The sequence below is a fragment of the Oncorhynchus nerka genome, linkage group LG13 (genome assembly GCF_034236695.1).
Source record: "Oncorhynchus nerka isolate Pitt River linkage group LG13, Oner_Uvic_2.0, whole genome shotgun sequence".
NCBI classification, from domain to species: domain Eukaryota; kingdom Metazoa; phylum Chordata; class Actinopteri; order Salmoniformes; family Salmonidae; genus Oncorhynchus; species Oncorhynchus nerka.
The window spans coordinates 78,861,308-78,884,611 of NC_088408.1; the positions used below are offsets into that span (position 1 = coordinate 78,861,308).

General features: G+C 40.4%; 1 protein-coding gene across 1 annotated transcript in view; it reads left to right on the forward strand.

Moving 5' to 3' along the window:
- Window positions 1-23,304, forward strand: part of LOC115140217 (autism susceptibility gene 2 protein-like) — a 504,463-nt gene that overhangs the window by 340,817 nt on the left and 140,342 nt on the right. The window contains 1 exon segment of the mRNA XM_029678423.2: window positions 5,155-5,184. Coding sequence (XP_029534283.2) covers window positions 5,155-5,184 — 30 coding nt within the window.

Genomic DNA, 23,304 nt, shown 5'->3' on the forward strand with positions numbered 1-23,304 from the left:
CCGACCCGAACCACCCCCCCGCTGCCCGCTGCTGCTGGTCTTTGCAGATTCCGACATTATGCTCCAGAAGATGCCGGTTATAGGCCACACCAGTGGTCGGCAACCTTTTCCATTTGGAGTGCCAAGTTATCCTACCATTTCTACTGATCTGCGTGCCAGTTACGATTTACATATGCACATTTTCATGGAACAGTTTTATTTCATTTATAAAAAAATATTCATATCTCAAAATCAATTTCATGTGGTTAATCAACATTCTATCTAAATGAAAATGATAGAAATATAAAAGTAACTTCTATTGCCAATATGTAAAGATAGCCTACACAGCCAACAAATAATAACATTGCAGTCCACAGGTAGAAAATATCCTGATAAAAATAAATATCCTATGAATCACATTGGCTATACATACAAGGAACTTGAAACATTGTATCAACTATTAACTTGAGTTTCCTGTGGGCCAGTGAGTTCCGGACTGACGGACAGACAGACACAGCTGCAGGGTATTTGCGCAAGACATAATAAGTAATCAGGAAGGCCTTTTTCATGCCATTTCCACAGGATCAGAGCATGACATTTTTTCCGATTTCATGCTGAGTAGTTATCAAAAGGGAGAGAGCTGGAAAGATGTTTCAAATAGGTTACGTTGAGGAACTATTGTCATTCTCTATGGATGTAAAAACACACTTAGTTTACTTGCTTTGAGAAGCTCCACAGTGAGTTAAGACATTCAGAAATAGTATCAGATCACCAAATGGGCACATTTTTTAATCCTACATTTGTGCATCGGCCAGGTAGTCTAGTTACATGCATAATCAGGTGTGTGTCCTTACTCAACATTGACAGGAGCGCTCCAAACAAAAGACAATGATTAAATTGACAACTCATAAATGGAATGAAATAAACCAATGCTTTTTTGTGTACCCTAGATTTTTGTTTCGATTCCTACAATGACAACGGTAAGACTGTTATAACAATATATTGAATGCATTAACAGAAATTACCATAACCAAACAAACATTGTAGATGACAAATGATGGTAATCATTGGTAAATGTACTACTGGTGATGCTTGTGTGCCATCCCCGTGGCCTTCACAATGGATTAGTCCACTCAGACAGGCGTGAATCAGACAGGTGTCTCTTGTCCCACAGTTGTGTCAAGTTGGCTGGATGTGCTTTGGGTGGTAGACCATTCTTGATACACACTGGAAACTGTTGAGCGTGAAAAACCCAACAGTGTTGCAGTTCTTGACACATACCGGTGCGCCTGGCACATACTACCATACCCCATTTAAAGGCACTTCACCCTCGGAATGGTACACATACACAAACCATAATACACAAACCATGTGTCTCAAGGCTTAACAATCCTTCTTTAACCCATCTCCTCCCCTTCATCTACGCTGATTGAATTGGATTTATCAGATGACATCAATAAGGGTTCACAGCTTTCGCCTGGATTCACCTGGATTCACCATGACTATGTCATGGAAAGAGCAGGTGTTCTTAATGTTTTGTACACTCAGTGTAGACTCAGCAAAGACCTATAATACTATGTAGTAATAGCCTGGAGCCATGCTAGCCAAACACCTCCCTGACAGACCCCCTCCATCTCCTCTATGTTTTTAGTGTTTTGTTCTCACTTTTCACTTGCCTCTCCTACCCAAGTGAGAACACCTTTCCAGAAAAATCACATGATTTCACATGAACTCTCACATGCGAAATCATGTGAAAACAAGTGTTTTTTGAACAGTTCACATGTTTTCATGTGCATTTTCATGTTATCACGTTGCTTTAAACATTGTCACATGTTATCACATTAACTTCACATTAGATCACGTGTTTTTGGAACCATTCACGTGTTCACATGTGAAATTCATGTGTTTTTATCCATAAGGGTAACTCCATCCTTTACAGTCTGCTGCAGGAGATGTTTCTTAACGGTTTGGCTGTGGGGGGATGAGAGCTGCTTTGCTATTTTGCTATTATTTTCCTCCTTATCCTTCTCCTACTATCTAGTCCTCTGTGGCCTCCTCATCCTCTACTCGCATTCTCATCCTCAGTGAGACCATCCTGCAGGTCTGCGCTTGGGCATTTCCGCTGCAGCCAGAATCCTCCTATTCTGTTCATCTCCAATGCCCATGCAGGTTTTTAGCTCGGCTCCAACAATAACAGTGGGAACTAGCATTACTGTGTGAGGTGCCCGGCTGTTGTGGTGCACACTAAGAACACATTTCTCCCAGGTCCCTGGGTATGATCTCAAACCAGGATCTATTTACTTACAGGCTCATTGTCGACAGGAAAATCAAGCAAGGAGAAAGGCTGGTGTTTTTTGTTTTGTTTTAAAAATGACTGAGTGGTAAGAGAAAGACAAATGTTGCTTCATTACAGGTTGTGTTGAGCCAGTAACAGGCTCATCTAGGTAGAAATATGTGACAATCAATTTGCTGAGAACCCCCGGCGCTGAATGGGAAAGTGATTGACAGGGGGCCTAAGCCACTTGTAGTTCTGTAATGCCCTGTACCTTTAATGAATGTATTTTGACAAGTAAAGCCCTGGAATTATGGTTTGTAAACATTCCCCTGAGAATGTTTTCCTCTAATCCTGAACTCACTCTCACACGCATGCACATGCACACGTACATACATAGACACGTGCACACACACATACACACATAATTGATTGTACACAATGGAACATTCACATAGGCTTTGTGTTGTAAAATGACATTCTAATGTCAAGGCCTTTTGATTATCCTATCTTTCCCTCTCTTTCTGTTTCTCTTTCCCTCTGTTTCTGTTTCTCAGAATCACTCTTTCTGTTTCTCTTTCCCTCTCTTTCTGTTTCTCTCAGAATCTCTCTTTCTCTCTCTAAATCTCTCTTTCTCTTTCTCTCTCTGAATCTCTTTCTCTCTCTCTCTCTGAATCTCTTTCTCTCTCTGAATCTCTCTTTCTCTCTGAATCTCTTTCTCTCTCTGAATTTCTCTTCCTCTCTCTGAATCTCTTTCTCTCTCTGAATCTCTCTTTCTCGCTCTCTCTCTGAATCTCTTTCTCTCTCTGAATCTCTCTTTCTCTCTGAATCTCTTTCTCTCTCTGAATTTCTCTTCCTCTCTCTGAATCTCTCTTTCTCATTCTCTCTCTGAATCTCTTTCTCTCTCTGAATTTCTCTTTCTCTCTCTGAATCTCTCTTGGTTTGTTTCTTTCTCTGTTTCTGTTTCCCTCTCCGAATCGCTCTTTCTGTTTCTCTTTCTCTCACTCTCTCTCTTTCACTCACTGCCTCTGAATAGCATCAACGACTTTGATTAGTTCTAGAAAGGAAATCAATGCATTAATAATTATGTCCCCTCTTTTTTTATCGACCTGACCTCCAGTTTAAATGTCTCAGCTCCCCTTCTCCTGTAAGAATGGTTGAATATGGGAGTTTAGGAGTTCACCATGGCCTTAAGATGTTATATAGACAGATATAACAACCACACACACACACACAGTCACTCATGTCATGTTGAGCCACAGAATCTCTTGACTTACCTCTGTCCCCAGTCAGGAGAAGTCTTCTGAATGAGATGATTTAAGGGCAGGAGTGTAGCTCTCTGGAGAGATCTTGGCCTCTGGGCTGTAGCATACCTGGGTTCAAATACTATTTGAAATTATGTCAAAAAATTAAGCTGGGCTTGATTGAGTTTGCCAGGGGCAATAGAACCAATAGAGCTGTCACAAAAGTGCAAATGCACCAATCTAGCACTCCATGCAGGCTAAAGCAAACGCTAAACGTTTTTGATAGATTTTGAATAGTATTTGAATCCAGGTCTGGACTGTAGTGCTGATTGCTCTGCGTTACTTAATTCTACATTTAGACCCACCATGCTACAACACAATGGACCGCTGTGTCTCCTTTGACCCAACGTCTCCCTTTGTGCCGGAGCTCTGAAAAGCAGTTAAACCAAATAAAGAGGGGCACTTAAATATGTTGCCACAGAAACTTAATTGACAGATTGAAGCCAGGCAGGCAGTGTTTTTCAGGGGGCCTTCTCTTCTCTATGGCTCTTTGCGTGAATAGCTTTTTTCTTTTCTCCCTGGCTCCCCCACTGTGAGGTCCAGGAGGTCTCACCAACCGGTCCACTCCTATTTCCACAACTTCACTTCCCATTGTAGTGTGAGAGGGGCGGCCTGGACGAACATTTATTCACTTTAAACACCTAATGAACGTGAGAAACGGAAGCAGAGAAGAAATGAGAGAAGAGCTTCTGTGCCTTGTAAAGGAATGCTAGTCATGCAGGACACAGGTGGCTAAAGAGGTTGTGGCATTCTACAGAATTAGGATCTTAGTTTTATCACTTTTGGTGATAAGAATTGTCCTGCACATTAGGAAATGCAGATGAGCTTCATAATTGACATAAATTCCCTGAAAACCCGTTCTAACACACAGTTATATTAACAATATTGCACTTTTCATGTAGCCTAATTTTGGCCAGCTTAACCACTGATCAAACAACATTATGGACTAAACGTTCAAATCCTGTTGCTGCAGGATTATATTGCTGTGACAATACTGATCTAATTAAGATCCATACCTGTAGGCTACCTCAGTATATTCTATATACAGTATACTACATTTATACTACATCTGTATAAACCATATGCAGTATACTATACCATAATTGCCCATTTGCATTTGAAAACTTGTAGTCCTTTTCAGAATCAGACTTGAAATGCATTAATGTTAGCATACTAATGAAAAATTTAGTTTATAGGATATTATGATCTAATGATGTGTGGAAAGCACAAATGATAAATTCACATCCTAATCAAAATAATGATGGACAAGTTTCTGTTGAATGAAATACCTTTACTCTATAACACTGCTTATTATTCTTCTGCGTTTTTTTTCAACCTTTTGTAAACCATTGTATTTGCACAGAAAACTCCAGAGTAGTGTTATTGTATTATATTGTGTACTGCTTTTAAACCTTGAAAACTCTCAAACGCCACACTTTTCTCCCTTCATCTTCCCTTGTTTGTGTTGAAAGCTGTCACTGAACAAGAAGTCACGTAAAAATAACATATGCACTGATTATGAGTTTGTTGGTGGTGGTGGTTGGGGAAGGGGGGATAAAATGAATAATTCCTTATGTTTTCCTTTCTCTTCCCTTGTAGTGTGACAGCGAGAGTGACGTTAATGACAAGGTAAGACTCTTTTCTGTTTATTTTCCACACCACATGAAGTGTACGTGAGGAGTTGTGAATAACACATGTTGGGTTCCTGACTGAAGAAGAAGAAACAGCCTTCGGTTAAAGGGAAGAGGAGAATAACAGACTACTAGATGAGGATGAGTAGGAAAGAAACTGACAAGGAACACAGCTCAGTAAGGTATATATTTGCGCTGTTAGTTTTTCACAATGCAAATGATAACACTGCTTTTATAGGAGTAAGAGAATGTTGCGTCTTTTCAACTCCTTAAACCTGTTAATGACACCCTCAGCCTGTGCACAACGTATATCACATTTTACATACAATACAACAATGTGATGCAGAGAAGAACCTGCTTTTAGAATATAGATCATAAATCGCAAACAGTGCATTCGGAAAGTATTCAGACCCCCTGACTTGGTTTACATTTTGTTTTTTTCTCAGCAATCTACACGCAATACTCCACAATAACAGAGCAAAACAATGTTTTTGAAATATCACATTTACAACTATTCAGTCTTTACTCAGTACTTTGTTGAAGCACCTTTGGCAGTGATTAAAGCCAAGAGTCTTCCTGGGTATGACGTTACACGCTTGGCACACCTGTATTTGGGGAGTTTCTCCCATTCTTCTCTGCAGATCCTCTCAAACCCTGTCAGGTTGGATGGGGAACGTCGCTGTACAGCTACTTTCAGGTCTCTCCAGAGATTTTCAATCGGGTTCAAGTCCTGGCTCTGGCTGGACCACAAGAACATTCAGAGACTTGTTCCGAAGCCACTCCTGTGTTGTCTTGGCTGTGTGCTTAGGGTCATTGTACCTGTTGGAAGGTGAACCTTCAACTCAGTCTGAAGTCCTGAGCGCTCTGGAGTAGGTTTTCTTTGAGGATCTCTCTGCACTTTGCTAAGTTCATCTTTCCCTCGATCCTGACTAGTCTCCCAGTCCTTGCCGCTGAAAAACATCCTCACAGCATGATGATGCCACCACCGAGCTTCCCCAGTAGGGCTGGTTCCAGGTTTCGTCCAGATGTGACGCTTAGCATTCAGGCCAAAAAGTTCAATCTTGGTTTCATCAGACCAGAGAATCTTGTTTCTCATTGTCTGAAAGTCTTTTAGGCGTCTTTTGGCAAACTCTAAGCAGGCTGTCATGTGTCTATTACGGAGGAGTGGCTTCTATCTGGCCACTCTACCATAAAGGACTGATTGGGGGAGTGCTGCAGAGATGGTTGTCCTTCTGGAAGGTTCTCCCATCTCCACAGTGGAACTCTGGAGCTCTATCAGAGTGACCATCTGGTTCTTGGTCACCTCCTGACCAAGGCCCTTCTCCCATGATTGCTCAGTTTGGCCTGTAGGCCAGCTCTAGGAAGAGTATTGGTGGTTCCAAACTTCTTCCATTTAAGAATGAGGGAGGCCTCTGTGTTCTTGGGGACCTTCAATGCCCCAGAATGTTTTAGTACACTTCCCCAGATCTGTGTCTCGACACAATCCTCTCTCGGAGTTCTACGGGAAATTCCTTCGACCTCATGGCTTGGTTTTTGCTCTGACATGCACTGTCAACTGTGGGACCTTATATAGACAGGTGTGTGCCTTTCCAAATCATGTCCAATCAATTGAATTTACCACAGGTGGACTCCAATTAAGTTGTAGAAACATCTCAAGGATGATCAATGGAAACAGGATGCACCTGAGCTCAATTTCGAGTCTGAGGTCCTGAGCAAAGGGTCTGAATGCTTATGTAAATAAGGTATTCCTGTTTTTTCTTATAATACATGTGCAAAGAAATGTATTATAAAATTGTGATTATGGAGTATCGTGTGTAGATTGATGAGGATGGTTATTTTTTTAATCTATTTTAGAATAATGCTGTAAAAAATTCAAAGGGTCTGAATACTTTCCCAACTGTATATCACACTTTTATGTAGGTTTGAACATCATATTCAAATTAATTTCATGCATGAAAATACACTACTGCTGTCCCTAATATCCTAGTGATCGCATTGCAACTTGTATCACAGTCTTTATGTTGTTAAATGGCAGATTTCCAAGTTGCCATCAGTTAGAAATAATTTGTCAGTCTGTTTGACAGCTGTTGGTGAGTGCCTATAGAGTATTTGTAGTAATACCAATTTCACAACTGAACACTTGTTTATCTACGTCTTATGGGGTGGCTGGCTCCTTCATCTATGGCTGCTACCAGCACCAGCACCACCAGCCAATCCACCATGAACCACCAATGGGAGCCTCACACATCTTAATTCCCCCGCAGTTTAGCAATTACCCCCTGGTAAATGAATGAGATAGCATGTCTAATCTCCTGTAAGCTTAGCTCCCAGTTCTGTGGAAATGTCTGCGGCTCTGCTCACCCTATAAATAATACATTGATAGCAGCAGCATCATTTGCATTAACTGTAGCTTTGGCAAGTAAATAGGCTTTTATCTCTTCATTGAAACAAAAAGTGAGTGAGTGAGTCAGGGAAGAGAAGGGGAGCCTCTCTCTCGCCCGTCAGTTTGACATGACAGGATGTGGGGTTTTCAGGGTATGTCAGTTTCCATACAGCTCCCTTGCATCACTATGGGGGAGGAGGGGGGAAGGGGAGGAACTACCCTACAGACAGAATTTCCCCACTCCGTATCCTCAGGTAAACCCGCCCACACTCCCTGCTGTTCTGTGTCCATACCCACCCTCCCTCCCGCTGTTCTATGTCCATACCCCACCTCCTACCCCTGCACCTGCCACATGTAACCTTCATTGCTAATTTGCTGCATGGGAAATAGGAATGCCATATGGTTTATGCTGGTGGATTGCATTAACTGTGTATGTGTTGTTCACAACATGTGAAAGCAATTGCAGAATTGCTGCAGATTCTGTGTGTTTTCTCTCTCTCTCAATTCAATTCAAGGGGCTTTATTGACATGGGAAACACATGTTAACATTGATAAAGCAAGTCTCTCTCTCAAGGCTAATCCATCAGAATCTGGGTTTTTTGTATTTAGTGAAAGCATAGGGAATGGGGTGTGGTTGGTTCATATAAGTGCAGCAGTCTTGGGTTTGACTGGCGGTGGTTAACTTTTACCAGGCCGTCTGTCCATGGGGCTTGTGAAAAATGTGCCACCGTCCATAGAAACCAGACAGAGCTTACGCCCATCCCAATGAGGCCGTTGTGAATTTCTAAAGTACTACTCTCTGAAAGGGCACCATATCTTTCATGTTCATTACATGTTCAACAAATCCAAGATGGCAGCATGTCAAGTCGTTTGTCTGTGACTAGTACATTTTAACCTACTAATAACCTATTTATTTATGGTTGAGTAACTTCCTTGTTGTGTAGTGCAAACTATTTGGTTTTTGCTGGTGTAAAGATCACAGGTCCTCCTCAACTCGGCACTTCATTACTTGAAGTTGACCAAAGTAACCCGATCTCTGGCTGGCCTGAGTTCCTCCTTCATCCGCGGAGGGTCTCGTCCAAGCTGCTCCTTTGTGCTCTTCGCCTGGCTGTCAGTGGCAGCTCAACAATCCCCAACCCGTTCTCTCAATCGACCTCAACACCCAATCTACTCACACACGCAAATACTCACATCCAGACTCATACATACACTCTGTCCCTCTCTCCCCTTACCTTCGTTGGCCTCTATTTTTGACATTTGTCAGAGAAAATGACAATTTTCGTGGTATTGCTTTGTGCACTGACTTTACTGAACTCTGGAGAAAAATAATATTGTCGCTGGGTGAGTACATCTGACAATGTGCTCTCCCGTCCATTAGACATTTTGTCTGTGGGAACTCTCTCTTTTTCACTCGGTCCACTCGTCCATGTGCCGATGCATTTGTGGCATGATGTGAACAGTACGAACTTGTGTCACTACCAAAGTCTAATGGTTTAAATGACTGTTTTTTATTGTCTGGAAACTCATTTCTAGAATTCGCTTGCAGTAGGTCTCTTAAAGAAGAGAAGCCATGCAAGGTTATTAAACAGAGGTGCCTAGTTATTCTTATTTTGTTGATATCAGGTAATGTGCAACCTAACCCTGGCCCTGATATGCAATGTCTCCAAACCCCCTCTGATTTTAAATGTAGATCTAGTTTAGGTATGTTTCATTTAAATGTATGCAGCCTGTTGTCAAAAATTGATGGGGTTATGATTTGGGCTTAATCAACTGATGCTGATGTAATTGTGTTTTCTGAATCCTGGCTCAGCAAGTCTGTTTTTGAGGAGGATATTTGTATAAATGGTTACAATGTTTATCGCACTGATCGAGTTAAGAAAGGTGGGGATGTGGCTATATACACTATGTAACGACTAAATTCCTTGTAAGTGTGGCAAAGTCTGAAACTATTTGTAAACAGTTGGAATTTCTTGCTTTGAATTTTGAGGTTTCAAAGGGTCTCTCTATAACTGTGATTGGCTGTTATAGACCCCCCTCTGCTCTCTATAACTGTGATTGGCTGTTATAGACCCCCCCTCTGCTCTCTATAACTGTGATTGGCTGTTATAGTGATTGGCCCCCTCTGCTCTCTATAACTGTGATTGGCTGTTATAGACCCCCCTCTGCTCTCTATAACTGTGATTGGCTGTTATAGACCCCCCCTCTGCTCTCGGTGATGCATGTTCTTCTCTAATGCACCTTATGTCTAAACTTCTTTACAGTGAAATGATCTTGATTGGTGATCTCAACTGGTGTTGGTTAAAGCCAGTGTCTGATGATTTAAAAATGTTTTGTAATTCTATGAATCTTACCCAGTTGATTATCTCACCCACTTGCCCAAATCTTAAATGCCCAGATAAATCTACGCTGATTGATTTGATATTGACAAATGTTCCACATAAATATTCTGCGGGTAGTGTTTTTTGCCATGATTTAAGTGACCATTGTGCTGTTGTTGCTGTTAGAAATACTAAGGTTCCTAAGACAAACCCACGTTTTATTCGTATTGAGAAATTTGAAGTGTTTTAATGAGCAGGCTTTCTTTCATTATTTGTTTTATTTTGACTGGAGCAGGATTGAGCTTATTCCTGATGTGGAAACTGCCTGGAAATTCTTTCATGATGGTTTTTCCCAAATAGTAAACAAACATGCCCCATTCCGCGGGTTCAGGGTTAAAGGGCGGGATAATCCATGGTTTTCTTCTGAGCAGGATTGTATTATTCACGACCGTAATCTAGCCTGGGCTAAAGCAAGGAAATCATGTTCTGATGCTGATTGGCTTCTTTTTAGGCAGTTACGAAACAAGTGTTCTTTTCTTCTCAGGAAGGTCAAGTCTGAATATTTTATGTCTGTTACCACTGATAACCTGAATGACCCTAGAAAGTTTTGGAAGGCTATTAAGTCTATGTCTGGTAACAGTAATGTTAATTAATTACTGTCATGTGTTTTGAAGGACTCTGTTGCTGTAAATGACAAAACTGAAATGCTGAATTGTTTCAATGAGCACTTTGTATCATCTGGTAGGCTGTTTGATTCAGTGTCCTCTGTCTCTACAACCCTGTGTGGATGAACCAGTGAGAGCTGGTCAAACTTTTAGCTTTTTGCCATTCTCAGTGCAGATGGTACATAAAGCCCTGAAATCCTTAGATCAGAGAAAGCCTGCAGGTCCTGATCTTTTGGAACCCTCCTTTTGAAATCTGGCAGCTGATTTCATAGCTGAACCACTTACATATCTGTTCAATCTAACCCTGGAATGTAATGAAATCTGGAAATCAGCATTTGTCCTACCACTTTTAAAAGGGGGAGATCCGACTCTTTTAAATAATTATAGGCCAATCTCAAAGCTGTCACCCCTGGTGAAAATACTTGAAACCTTTGTGAGTGAACAGCTAAAATAGTTTTTATTTACTAACTCTATTTTATCAATGTACCAATCGGGCTTCAGGAAGAAGCATAGCACAATTACAGCAGCCATGAAGGTTTTAAATGATATCACTGAAGCCCTTGACAAAAAACAGCACTGTGTCTCAGTTTTTATTGATCTCTCTAAGGCTTTTGATACAGTTGATCATGCTATACTAAGGCAGAGATTGTCGAGTGTCGGTCTTTCAGAGCATGCAGTTGTATGGTTTGCTAACTATCTGTCTGATAGAACTCAGTGCACTCAATTTGATGGGCTTATGTCTGTTAAATTATCTGTCTTTAATGGTGTGCCCCAAGGCTCTGTACTTGGTCCTCTCTTATTCACTATTTATATAAATGATTTAGACAAAAATGTCCAAAATGCACAAATTTATCTTTATGCCTATGATACTGTTATTTGCTGTTGTGCCTCGTCTCTTACAAAAGCTTTCCAAAACTTGCAAACTGCTTTTTATACTGTTCAACATACCTTGGGTCAATTGAAGCTTATCCTCAATACTGACAAAACTAAGCTAATGGTGTTTTCTAAAGCAAGAAATAGACCTCTGATCCTTTCACCTATTACTACCTGCCAGGGCAATGAGATTGAGACTGTAATCTCATGTAAATATCTTGGAATTTTAATTGATGATGGCCTCTCTTTTAAATTGCATATTCAACAACTTACAAAAATATTGAAGCTGAAATTGGGATTTTATTTTTAGGAATAAGGCCTGTTTTTCATTTGAAGCCAGGAGGCTAGTATCAGCTACATTTATGCCTTTACTAGACTATGGGGATATTTTATATATGAATGCTTCCACTCAGTGTTTGAGATCAATTGACAACCTTTACCATGGAGCATTGAGATTTATTTTAAACTGCAAAACCCTTATGCACCACTGCACTTTGTATACCATGGTTGGCTGGCCTTCTCTAGTCACTCGTAGGCTCAGTCACTGGTATATTTTTTATTTACAAAGCCATTTTGGGTTTACTACCTTTTTATTTGGGCCTTTCTATTGTTCAGAAATGTGGTGGGTACTCTCTTCGTTCGCTGGACTTTATCCTGCTAACTGTTCCAAATGTCCGAACTGAATTTGGTAAAAGGGCTTTAATGTACTCTGCGCCATCGTCTTGGAACGCCTTACAAAATACGTTTAAACTGGAAGAACTTGTCCCGATTGGTGTTTTTAAATCACTGATGAATGATCTTGAGACTGATTCCCTGACCTGTCAATGTTTTTAATTTGCTGTTTTTGATTTTGTTATACTCTTGTGTATTCTATGGTTTTTACTAGATTACTTGTAGTTTTTCTTGTTGTTTGTCTGTAATTTTTGTAATGACTTGGTGCTGCCAAGACGCTCTTGAAAAAGAGATTTTAAATCTCAATGAGCCCTTTCTGGTTAAATCAAATTTAAAAATGAGCTAAAAAATAAAGTCTGTGTTTGGGTAAGGCTCCTCAGCCGTAGTAAACTGACCACTTATAGATCCAGGAAATGGAGAGGACTATTACCTTCATCAGGTAGACAGAGTGGCTAAATCATCCAGAGAAAAATGCACGATGGGAGTCAGAGAGATGTGGAAAAAATCTTGACAAGCAATCAGTCGAGTAAAATCACCAGTGTAAAATTGGTTTTCATGAGGGGAAAACCAACACTGTCATTTGAAATTGGCCAAACTTAGAATACCTGTGCTGTTTAATTTGCGTCATGTTAACTGTAACAGGTGCTGCCAACTCCTCCTCTTGCTCCTCTGGCTCGCAGCAAAACAATGGCTGCTTCCTTTCACTTCAGACCAGCAGCCACCTGAATGCCCGCATTGTCAGCATTGAACAGATTACATCAATTAGAATATTGCTTGCAGGTGTGTCCGTTGTGTGCAATCAGTTACACTTACTGTATTTGAATACAACTGTCTGGTAGCCAGCATGATGTATGTTACCACAGTCTGGCTAGATATGGACACTACTTCGTAAAACCATCATATTCAAACACACAGCAGATAAGACTGCAGATGTATTCCAAATGTATTCAGTGTGTGTTTTCTTGAGATTGCTAGGTAATCTCTACTTGAGTCCTATGTTGTCAGTAGGGATGTTTATGTAGATTCACCTGCCTGGCTTTGCCTGCCCCAGAAATACATGCAATCCCAGTCCCACTCAGATTGTTTTCCTATGGCTAGTATTTCCTCCACGGAGCCTAGCTGCCATTTAAAGACGTGTGATTTTCCTCCATTATCTGAACATGATGTTTGACAATGAGAAGTATTCAAAGTCAGAAATGGTAGCCTTGACCCTGAATAACCCCAAGAACACAACATCAGAGGGGCCTGTGTGTAAACAAACCCTGCTGTACTGTCACAGGCTTCTTCGAGAAAATGAGTGGCCCATTACATTATATCATGGTCAAATGAGTCTCTGTGACTCTAATGATTAAACATTATTTATGAAAGCCAAGCAGTTCATACAAAGCATGTTACCCATTAGCCTGTTTCACACTAAAATCTGTTCCTCAATGTCACTGATGTTTTCTATAAAGGCAATGATTCAGTGACTAAACTGAACCAGAAGGGCCAATTCTACCAAATTTAGGATGTTGAGGGTTTTTAAAAATGAACTTTAAAATTCAGCATATGTTGCCATCTTAAGTTATTGCATATCTAACACCACAGGACAGCTTTTTCAACGAAAATAAGACGTTTATGAAATTCGTTATGAAATTCCTGTTCTAGTAACCCATTTTATAACACTGTACATATTTCATATACATTTCAATTCCATGTATCTATTTGGACATTGTGTGATATGATTCAAACAAACTGTTATTAGCATTGTTTATACCGTATCTTTAACAGACTATTACTTGAGCACTAGCATATCTTGTGAAAACTGGAAGCACCTGTGAGGGGTGAATGGTTACCTTCCCACACCCCTTTTTCTACCTTCCCTGCTCCACCCACAGTTTGTCAAGAGCCAAAATGTACAACTTTTGACATGTGTGCATTTAAGCTACTTGAAGTGAAGATGGTCATTTTCTTTCACTCAAGAGGAAGATAAAAATAGGGAATTTGTCCTCCTCTCCATTTTCAAGAACTGCCCTAAGTGTCATCCTATCGCTATTCTGCTGAGCTCTGCCTGTCTGCGCTGCTGCTCCTTCAATTTCCTCTGTGTTCTTTAGCTTCTGCAAATACAACCATGGCTTTCTGTCTCTCCTCTCCATGTCTGGAATGCTAGCATTAACCTCTAATTTGCTACTTCTCTTTACCAATCTTAGCTAACACAGTGGCTGGCTTGCCCTGTCATGGCAGCAATGGTCTCATGCTCGTTCGCCCAGTGTGGACACACAGATCATCTAATTCCATGTGGTTCTATTTGGCAGGCAGGCAGGCAGGCATTCATTCAGCAGTAACTGTATCTGTCTCCCTCTCCCTCCCTCCTCCCTCCCAGGGGACCATTACCATATCTCTGCTATAGCTCTTTAATGGTTTCAATACTTGCTTGACAGGACAGCAAAGCTCTGACTTGATTGACACATTAATTCCTCCCTCCCTTATCTCCCGGCATGGGGAATGAATGGTGTATCACAAAGACGGACCGTTTCTGAGAGCTTATCAGTAATGATTCGTCAGGTGGTATCCTCTTAGGTGATGCATCTGACGAGTGTGTCTGCTAAAGGTAACATGCACCTACATACGGAGCGCCGTGTCTATGGAAATATAGAACACAGTTTTACATCACCCACAGTTCACCCCCTTCTTCTCTATTACTCTCTCTATTCCTCTCTCTCGCTCTCTTTCAGTTTTATTATCTCTTTTCCCTCTCAGGGAATTTTGTCATATTGTTGTCTATCTTGCTCTCTCTCTCTCTCTCTCTCTCTCTCTCTCTCTCTCTCTCTCCTATCACTGGCTCTGTGTTGATTTCTCTCTCTCTCTCTCTCTCTCTCTCTCTCTCTCCTATCACTGGCTCTGTGTTGATTTCTCCCCTTTTTTTCTCTCGTGTAACAGGAAAGAAAAAGGAGTATAAAATGTATCTGCCTCTGGCCCATTCCGCATCCATGCCCCCCTCTATCCCACAATCCCCGTGAGGCCCAGGTTCTCTCCCAGACTCCTCATATTCAATAACAAACAACCAACTCACCAGGGTGCTGACAGCCCTTATAGTTTTTTTACGGGGGCAAAATGAACTGACTTAATGTTTCAACACAAGTGATCATCCGTCCTCATCTCCTTAATGAAATTAGATTAAGTGCACCTGGGAAAGAGCTGAGGAAGCAGAATGCCTTGCCACCTTTAATTTAAAACCAATTTGCCAGCAATATTCCCTCCAGCTCGGGATTCTTCTGAGCAGATTCAAAATGGAGGACAAATGAGATCAGACCAGAGCTGACTGGTTTAATTCCAGTCCCCACAGGCAGCTCCAAATTATAACTGACACCAGCAACATAGGCTTTAATTTGGAGATGTCATTTTTCGTCTCTCCTCTCTGCCTTTGTCTCTTCCTCTGTGATGAGCCATGTCTGACGCTGGAAAAGGCTGTGTTTTCATCAGCTGGCATCATGATGTTACTCCTGTAGCAATTACACTGGTCTGGAATCACTCTTCTGTTTCATTTATATTGGGCTGGTTGCAATGTTCTCTCTTCTCTAGTTTCTCCAGATTAAGCCTGTGGGTTTTTTCTGGTTGTCAAGAAATACATCTGTTGTACATATAGTGCATCACAACTATGTGGTGATTTTAGAGCACAGTTCATTCTTCTTCTTTCTGACTGAATTTGAATATAAGTCGAGGTCTCCTAAGTGGCTCATTTAGAGATGAATTGTATCGTTTTAAGTGCTCTGCATAATCCTGAAGTGTACCTGCTTAGACCTTTCCAGGACGATTTGGCTAATTGTCTGACATTTTCTGTATGAACACTTTCAGGCAGGGTATAATTTCAGACAGGATGTAATTTGACGAGTAGGGGTGGGGTGTAGATGGCGCGCAAATTGAGCATATACAACCCTGTGGTGTGTTGAGAAGGTGGGTGATGACAGAGGGTTGCTTCAGACCCCTGCAGGGCCAGGCGTAACGACACAGCCAACTGACATCAGCAAAGCCTTCATTAGCAATACGTATCACAGTAAAAGCAGTGACAGTAACATAGCAATGGCGTCACTAACCATGCTATGGGACCCATTCCATTGGCTGAATAAGCTACACTGGATTCCTTTCTGAAGGTTACTTTGACATGAACATAATTCATGTAAACAGAAACCTGTGATTGATAAAATAACTCCACTCTCTCCATTTTTCCAACCACAGAGTAGGCCCTACTTCTAACCTTATCAGAACAGCGTGTCCATGCTCTGGTGCAGTAGAGAGACAGATTATGATCATAGTCATTCTGGAAATTGTTCTTGCCAGGACGAACTTCAAGTTTTGCTGCGTACTTGATCTCATGTTCACCACCCTCACCTGCTCCACTTTTGGATGGGGTTCTTCAAATACCAATTTCCTATCTCAGAACCAATGCCCTGTACTCTAATAGAATTGGAAGTGGAATTGTCGATAAAAATAAAAATAAATCCTCTCTGTTCCATCTCCTAGTGATACAGCTGGTTCACCTCTAAAACCAAACAGCATAGCTGTGCAGGTTTTATTGAATAAAAAAATATATAGATTCTCATTTTGTAATGTGTTGACGGAGATGTGTGTTTGAAACTCAGGTAACCTCACACATACTGAGAAACTGACTTCCATTATCCAGTCCAAGCAGCCATCATGGCAGCCCATCCATTGTTTTCTTAAAGGCCTGTGTTTGAAACTCAGGTAACCTCACAAATACTGAGAAACTGACTTCCATTATCCAGTCCAAGCAGCCATCATGGCAGCCCATCCATTGTTTTCTTAAAGGCCTGTGTTTGAAACTCAGGTAACCTCACAAATACTGAGAAACTGACTTCCATTATCCAGTCCAAGCAGCCATCATGGCAGCCCATCCATTGTTTTCTTAAAGGCCTGTGTTTGAATAACAAGCCAAGTACTATAAAACATTTTCCACATCAGTAATAAAATACACATTTTGTCCATATTGGTAGCAGATGTCCTCTCGGTAGAAAAAAAAGTTTTGTGTGTTAGATTTGAGTGTTTCTGGTTCTGCTTTAACATATTGCTAAGGGCCCTACTTAGGAAATGTATGCTTTCCCTACGCACTTCTCAGTAGTTTGTATTCACACTTACCTTATATAGGTGCGCAAAGGGCTTTGCAGGTGTGGTTCCCTTGCACTCGTTCAGTACATTTGAATTAAACCGCTGAAAACCCTCCTACTTGCTGGCCAACAGATTTTCTTTACACACAAAATATATTGGTGAATAAAAAAAGTGGTTTGATTCATCCTAAAGTTGCCATAATCAATTGTTCAAGCCATTAAATATTGGAAGGTGAGAAAAGTGTACAATAGGGGCTGACCAGTAGTTTTATTCATCTACCCTAATAACCCTCACTAATCATGGAACTGTGTTGACAGGCTCTAGGTCTAAACTGCTAAGTATGGTCTGCGTTCCATAATGATTCAAATAGGTTACATGTTCCAAATTATTGCATTGCTTGTAATAGCTTAGCCTAATATTCTATTGCTAGCGAACTTCAGGAACAACCACATTAACGTGACAGAGGAAAGAAAGGTAAACTAATAATGGAATGGAATGATGCAAAATGAAAGGAAACAAACACATAATTCAATGACAGTATGTGGGTATAACTGACGGTGGCTATCGATAGTGGCTAATATTTAACATGACACAAATTGTAGAAAATACAGTGAAAAGTCTAGAAATCAGAAATCAACTTGGTAGGTTTGGTGCTATACTGTCATTTGTGCATGGCTACAGAAGCCTATAGCGTGGGTCTCCAAATTTCATCAAAAGTTATAAGGCCAACGTTTCATAAAATTCACTGTGGAAAAGGTGATATGTTGATATGCTTCAATTTGCTACCATATGATGACTGGTTTCACATTTGTCTCCAGAGATCATAAGGTAAAATAGGTCTAAAACAATTTTCTTTACAATCCCCTTATCCAAATGGCTTACTCATTTACCTAGCTCTTATCAATAGCTCTTATCAAATTGTAAATTACAGTGCATGGAGAATGGTGTTATTTTTTGTATATATATTATTCCCCTTCTTTTCCCCAATTGGTATTTACAGTTGCAGTCCTATAGCTGCAACTCCCCTACGGAATCGGCAGAGGTGAAGGTCGAGAGCCATGTGTCCTCCCAAACATGACCTTGCCAAGCTGCACTGCTTCCTGACACACTGCTCACTTAACCCAGAAGCCAGCCACACCAATGTGTCGGAAGAAACATTGTCCATCTGGCAACCGAAGTCAGCTTGCCGGCGCTCCGCCCACCACAAGGAGTTGCTTGAGCACAAAGGGACAAGAAAATCCCGGCCAGCCAAATCCTCCCCTAACCCGGACGATTGTGCGCCTCCTCATGGGTCTCCCAGTCATGGCCGGCTGTGACACAGCCTGGGATCGAATCTGGGTCTGTAGTGACGCCTCTAGCAATGCGGTGCAGTGCCTTAGACCAGTGCACCACTCAGGAGGCCGATAATGGTGTTATTTCTATAGGTTAAAACTTCTTAGGGCTGCCAGTGAAAGTGCAGAGTGCCAAATTCAAATAACAGAAATCTCATAATTAAAATTCCTCAAACATACATGTATCTTATACAATTTTAAAGGTAATCTTGTTGTTAATCCCAGCAAAGTGTCTGATTTCAAATAGGCTTTACAGCGAAAGCACCACAGACTATTGTTAGGTCAGAGCCAAGCCACAGAAAAACACAGCCATTTTTCCAGCCAAAGAGAGGAGTCACAAAAAGCACAAATAGAGATAAAATGAATCAATAACCTTTGATGATCTTCATCAGATGAGACTCATAGGACTTCATGTTACACAATACATGTATGTTTTGTTCGGTAAAGTTCATATTTATATTTTAAAAATCAGCATACATAGGCGCGTTATGTTCACTAGTTCCAAAAACATCCGGTGATGTTGCAGAGAGCCACATCATTTTACAGAAATACTCATTATACATGTCAATGAAATTCCAATTGTTAGACATGGAAATATAGATACACTTCTCCTTAATGCAACCGCTGTGTCAGATTTTTAAAAAGCTTTATGGAAAAAGCAAACCGTGCAATAATCTGAATACAGTTTCAGACAACAAAGCAGCCAAAAAGATATCCGCCATATTGGGTAGTCAACATTAGTCATAAAGAGCATTTTAAATATTAATTTATGTCATGACGTGGCCCTCTTTGGGTACAGTGAGCACCATCCCCCGCTCTCTGCTCCTACAACCAGACTGATGTGGTCAGAGAGAGGTCATACATTCCTGAGGAGAGGATCTCCTCATGGCCACACAGTATAACGACAGAGTGAATTTTCATGGAGAACAAAGGAATTTCTTCAACCTCACAGAACTTGAGGTCTGAACAACATGTATGTTCCGGAGAAGGCATAAAAGATTAGTGAAGAATCCAGCTACGAACCGGTCCGTTTGTTACATTTTGGTGAGGCTCATGGGGGACAGTGTGGCCACATTACCATAACGCTGTTTATATAATAGCCTCAGATATGAGGTTTACATCTAATTGTTGTGTAAGATGAATGAGTGAGGATGATACTGTTTGTAAAATTGTGTAATGTGATGTTGGACTGTTTAATGAAGGAAACTCCAATTCCCTTTTGAGTTGAACTAAATCAGAGGACCGCCCATGAGTCCAGTTAGGGTCAGGCATCCTGGGACAGCCCCTTTTCTGCAATTCCGAATAAAACCCCAACTTTGAGAAATTCTCAGTAGACCATGTTTTTCTCCATTATGAGGGGACAAAGGATGCAGACCATTGCTGAATATTTTATCTTCTCTAGGGTAGGGGGCAGCATTCTGAATTTTGGATGAAAAGCATGCCCAAATTAAGCGGCCTGATACTCGGGCCCAGAAGATATGATATGCCAATAACTGGTAGATGTGGATATCAAATACTCAGAAGTTTCCAAAACTGTTAAAATAGTGTCTGTGAGTATAACAGAACTGATTTGGCAGGCGAAAACCTGAGAAAAATCCATTCAGGAAGTGTTTTTTTTTGTGGTTTTGTAGTTTTCTATTCAATGCAATTACAATATCCATTGACGTAGGACTCAATTTGCAGTTCCTATGCCTTCCACTAGATGTCAAGAGACTTTAGAAATGGTTTCAGGCTTCTATTCTAATAAATTAGGGAGTAAGACCAGTCTGAATGAGTGGACCCTGATGTGTCACAGAGCTTTTTCATGCGCGATCCCGAGAGAGTGCATTTCTTGTTTACCTTTTATATTGACAACGTTATTGTCCGGTTGAAATATTATAGATCATTTAGGCTAAAAACAACCTGAGGATTGAATATAAACATTGGTTGACCTGTTTCTATGAACTTTACGGATCCAATTTTGATTTTTTTGTCTGCCTGTTTTGACTGCGTTTGAGCCTGTGGATCACTGAAGAAAACGTGCAAACAAAACGGAGGTTTTTGGATATAAAGAGACTTTATCGAACAAAAGGAACATTTATTGAGTAAATGAATGTCTTCTGAGTGCCACCATATGAAGATCATCAAAGGGATTAATTGTATCTCTATTTCTGAGTTTTGTAACACTTCTGCTTGGCTGGTTACTGTTTGTAACAATTTGTCAACTGGGCTATGTTCTCAAATAATCGTAAGGTATGCTTTCGCCGTAAAGCATTTTAAAAATCTGACACTGTGGTTGGATTCACAAGAAGTTAATCTTTAAACCTCTGTAAAATATTTTTTGTTTTCTTAATTTTTATAATAAGTATTTCTGTATTTGAATTTGGCGCTCTGCAATCTCACTGGATGTTGGCCAGATGGGACGCTAGCGTCCCACATACCCTAGAGAAGTTAACCATACCACGTGGTTAAACTCTTAGACTATCGATACCGACAAAATAAGAACAAGTCTTTGATATTAATTACTAGTTTGCAGCTAGGAATTCGGTATCACTGAACACAAAGTACGACAACTGCCGAAACATCCATTCTATAACGTATGAATCAATGTCACTCTGAACAATCCATCCTAACATCGACAGAGAGAGAGAGAGAGAGAGAGGGACGGAAACTCTCTAACAGAATCTAACTTTTCAACAGCGATCAAGACGACACACTGAGCGTAAATATATATATTGATTGCAATTGTTCCCGAATGAATGAGCGTTCATGTGCAAAGGATTAGCATTTCAATTTGTTCACCAACCCGCGATGCCAGTTTAGCCCACTAGGGCACATTCCCTTGTAACCATATTTACTTTGTTTGTTTGTGTGTGCACTTCTGTGATTGTTTAGTTAGTTAATAAATAAATGATTTAAGACAATTGATGTATAGATGACTCATAGTGAAGAGTGGGTTCGTGCAGATAACCAAAAATGTACGACGTTTGGAATGAGACTAACGTGAGGTAAAGTAAATAATTCATTCATTCGAAGACTAATTGATCAGATATAAAATATCTGAAAAGTTATTAGGAAATTATAACTTTGTAATCTGAATATTTTCCTTTGTGCCCCGACTTCCTAGTTAATTACAGTTACGTGATTAATCAGTTTAATCTCGTAATACTAATTACAGAGAATCTTTGATAAAAACTATAATTCTTCAGTTTAATGATAGTAGACACGACACTTACCTTTGATGATCTTCATCAGAATGCATACCCGGGAATCCCAGTTCCACATTAGATGTTTGATTTGTTCGATAATGTCCATCATTTTTGTCCAAAGAGCTACTTTTGTTAGCACGTTTGGTAAACAAATCCAAAGTCATGAAGCGCATTCCCTAGTTGCAGACGAAATGTCAAAAAGTTCTGTTACTGTCTGTAGAAACATGTCAAACGACATATGGAATCAAGCCTTAGGATGTTTTTAACACAAAACTTCTATAATATTCCAACCGGAGAATTCCTTTGTCTTCAGAAAAGCAAAGGAACGCAGCTACCTTTCATGTGAAATGCGTGTGACCAGTGCGTGACTGCTGGCAGAGCTCTGACTCATTCCTCTCTCATTCTGTCCCACTTCACAGTAGAATCCTCAAACAAGTTTCTAAAGACGCTTGACATCTAGTGGAAGCCTTAGGAAGTGCAACATAACCGATATCCCACTGTGTTTTCAATAGGGGCTGGGTTGAAAATCGACCAACTTCAGATTTCCCACTTCCTGTTTGGATTTCTTCTCAGGTTTTTGCCTGCCATATGAGTTCTGTTATACTCACAGACATCGTTCAAACAGTTTTAGAAACTTCAGAGTGTTTTCTATCCAATACTAATAATACTAATTCTACTAATAATAATACTGAGGAGCAGGCAGTTTACTCTGGGCATCTTTCATCCAAGCTACTCAATACTGCCCCTGCAGCCATAAGAAGTTAAAAGAAAGTTGATGTTGTTCCACTTGGAACTGACAGGTTGCTCGACGTTGTTCATTGTTTCATCGTGCGTAAAGGTGTTGGAATTCTGAGGGAATTAAGTCAAGGTCAGAATACGGCATATCTGTAGACACACCTCCGCCACACCTTCGTTTCTTTGCATATAAAGGGAATTACGTTCCATTTACGCATGCTTAACTTGTGTCGGAATTCCATCCTAAGTGCCTTTTTATTCAATAAACAGCAGTGGACACTAATTACTTTCACATTTCTTTTGGCTAGAACATAGAAGGCAGACCTCGTTGTAAGGAGCTCAGAACTCTTTGACTGAGCTATGTCCCAGACGTTGGCTTGTCCAGAGAAACTTCCCTAATGCAAGAGGACTTATTTTTCCTTTCCTGCAAATGGCATACAAATCAAATTAAATCGAATTTTATTGGTCACATACACATGGTTAGCAGATGTTATTGAGAGTGTAGCGAAATGCTTGTGCTTCTAGTTCCGACAGTGCAGTAATATCTAACAAGTAATATCTAACAATTCCACAATAAATGCCTAATACACACAAATCTAAGTTAGGAATGGAATAAGTATCCAGCTGTATGAAATAACCCTTAAGATTTTCTGGGCTAACAATGTAAGTAATAATACATGAAAAAAAACGAAATAATACAAAAGTTTCCTACGGACTAGAAGCGAGGCAGCCCTATCTGTCGGCACCATTATATTCACATACGCAATATTCTATATTACACACAAATATAGAATTCTCCATTGTTATTAGTAATCTGTGCCATTGTGGATAATGTTTCCCTGAAGAAATT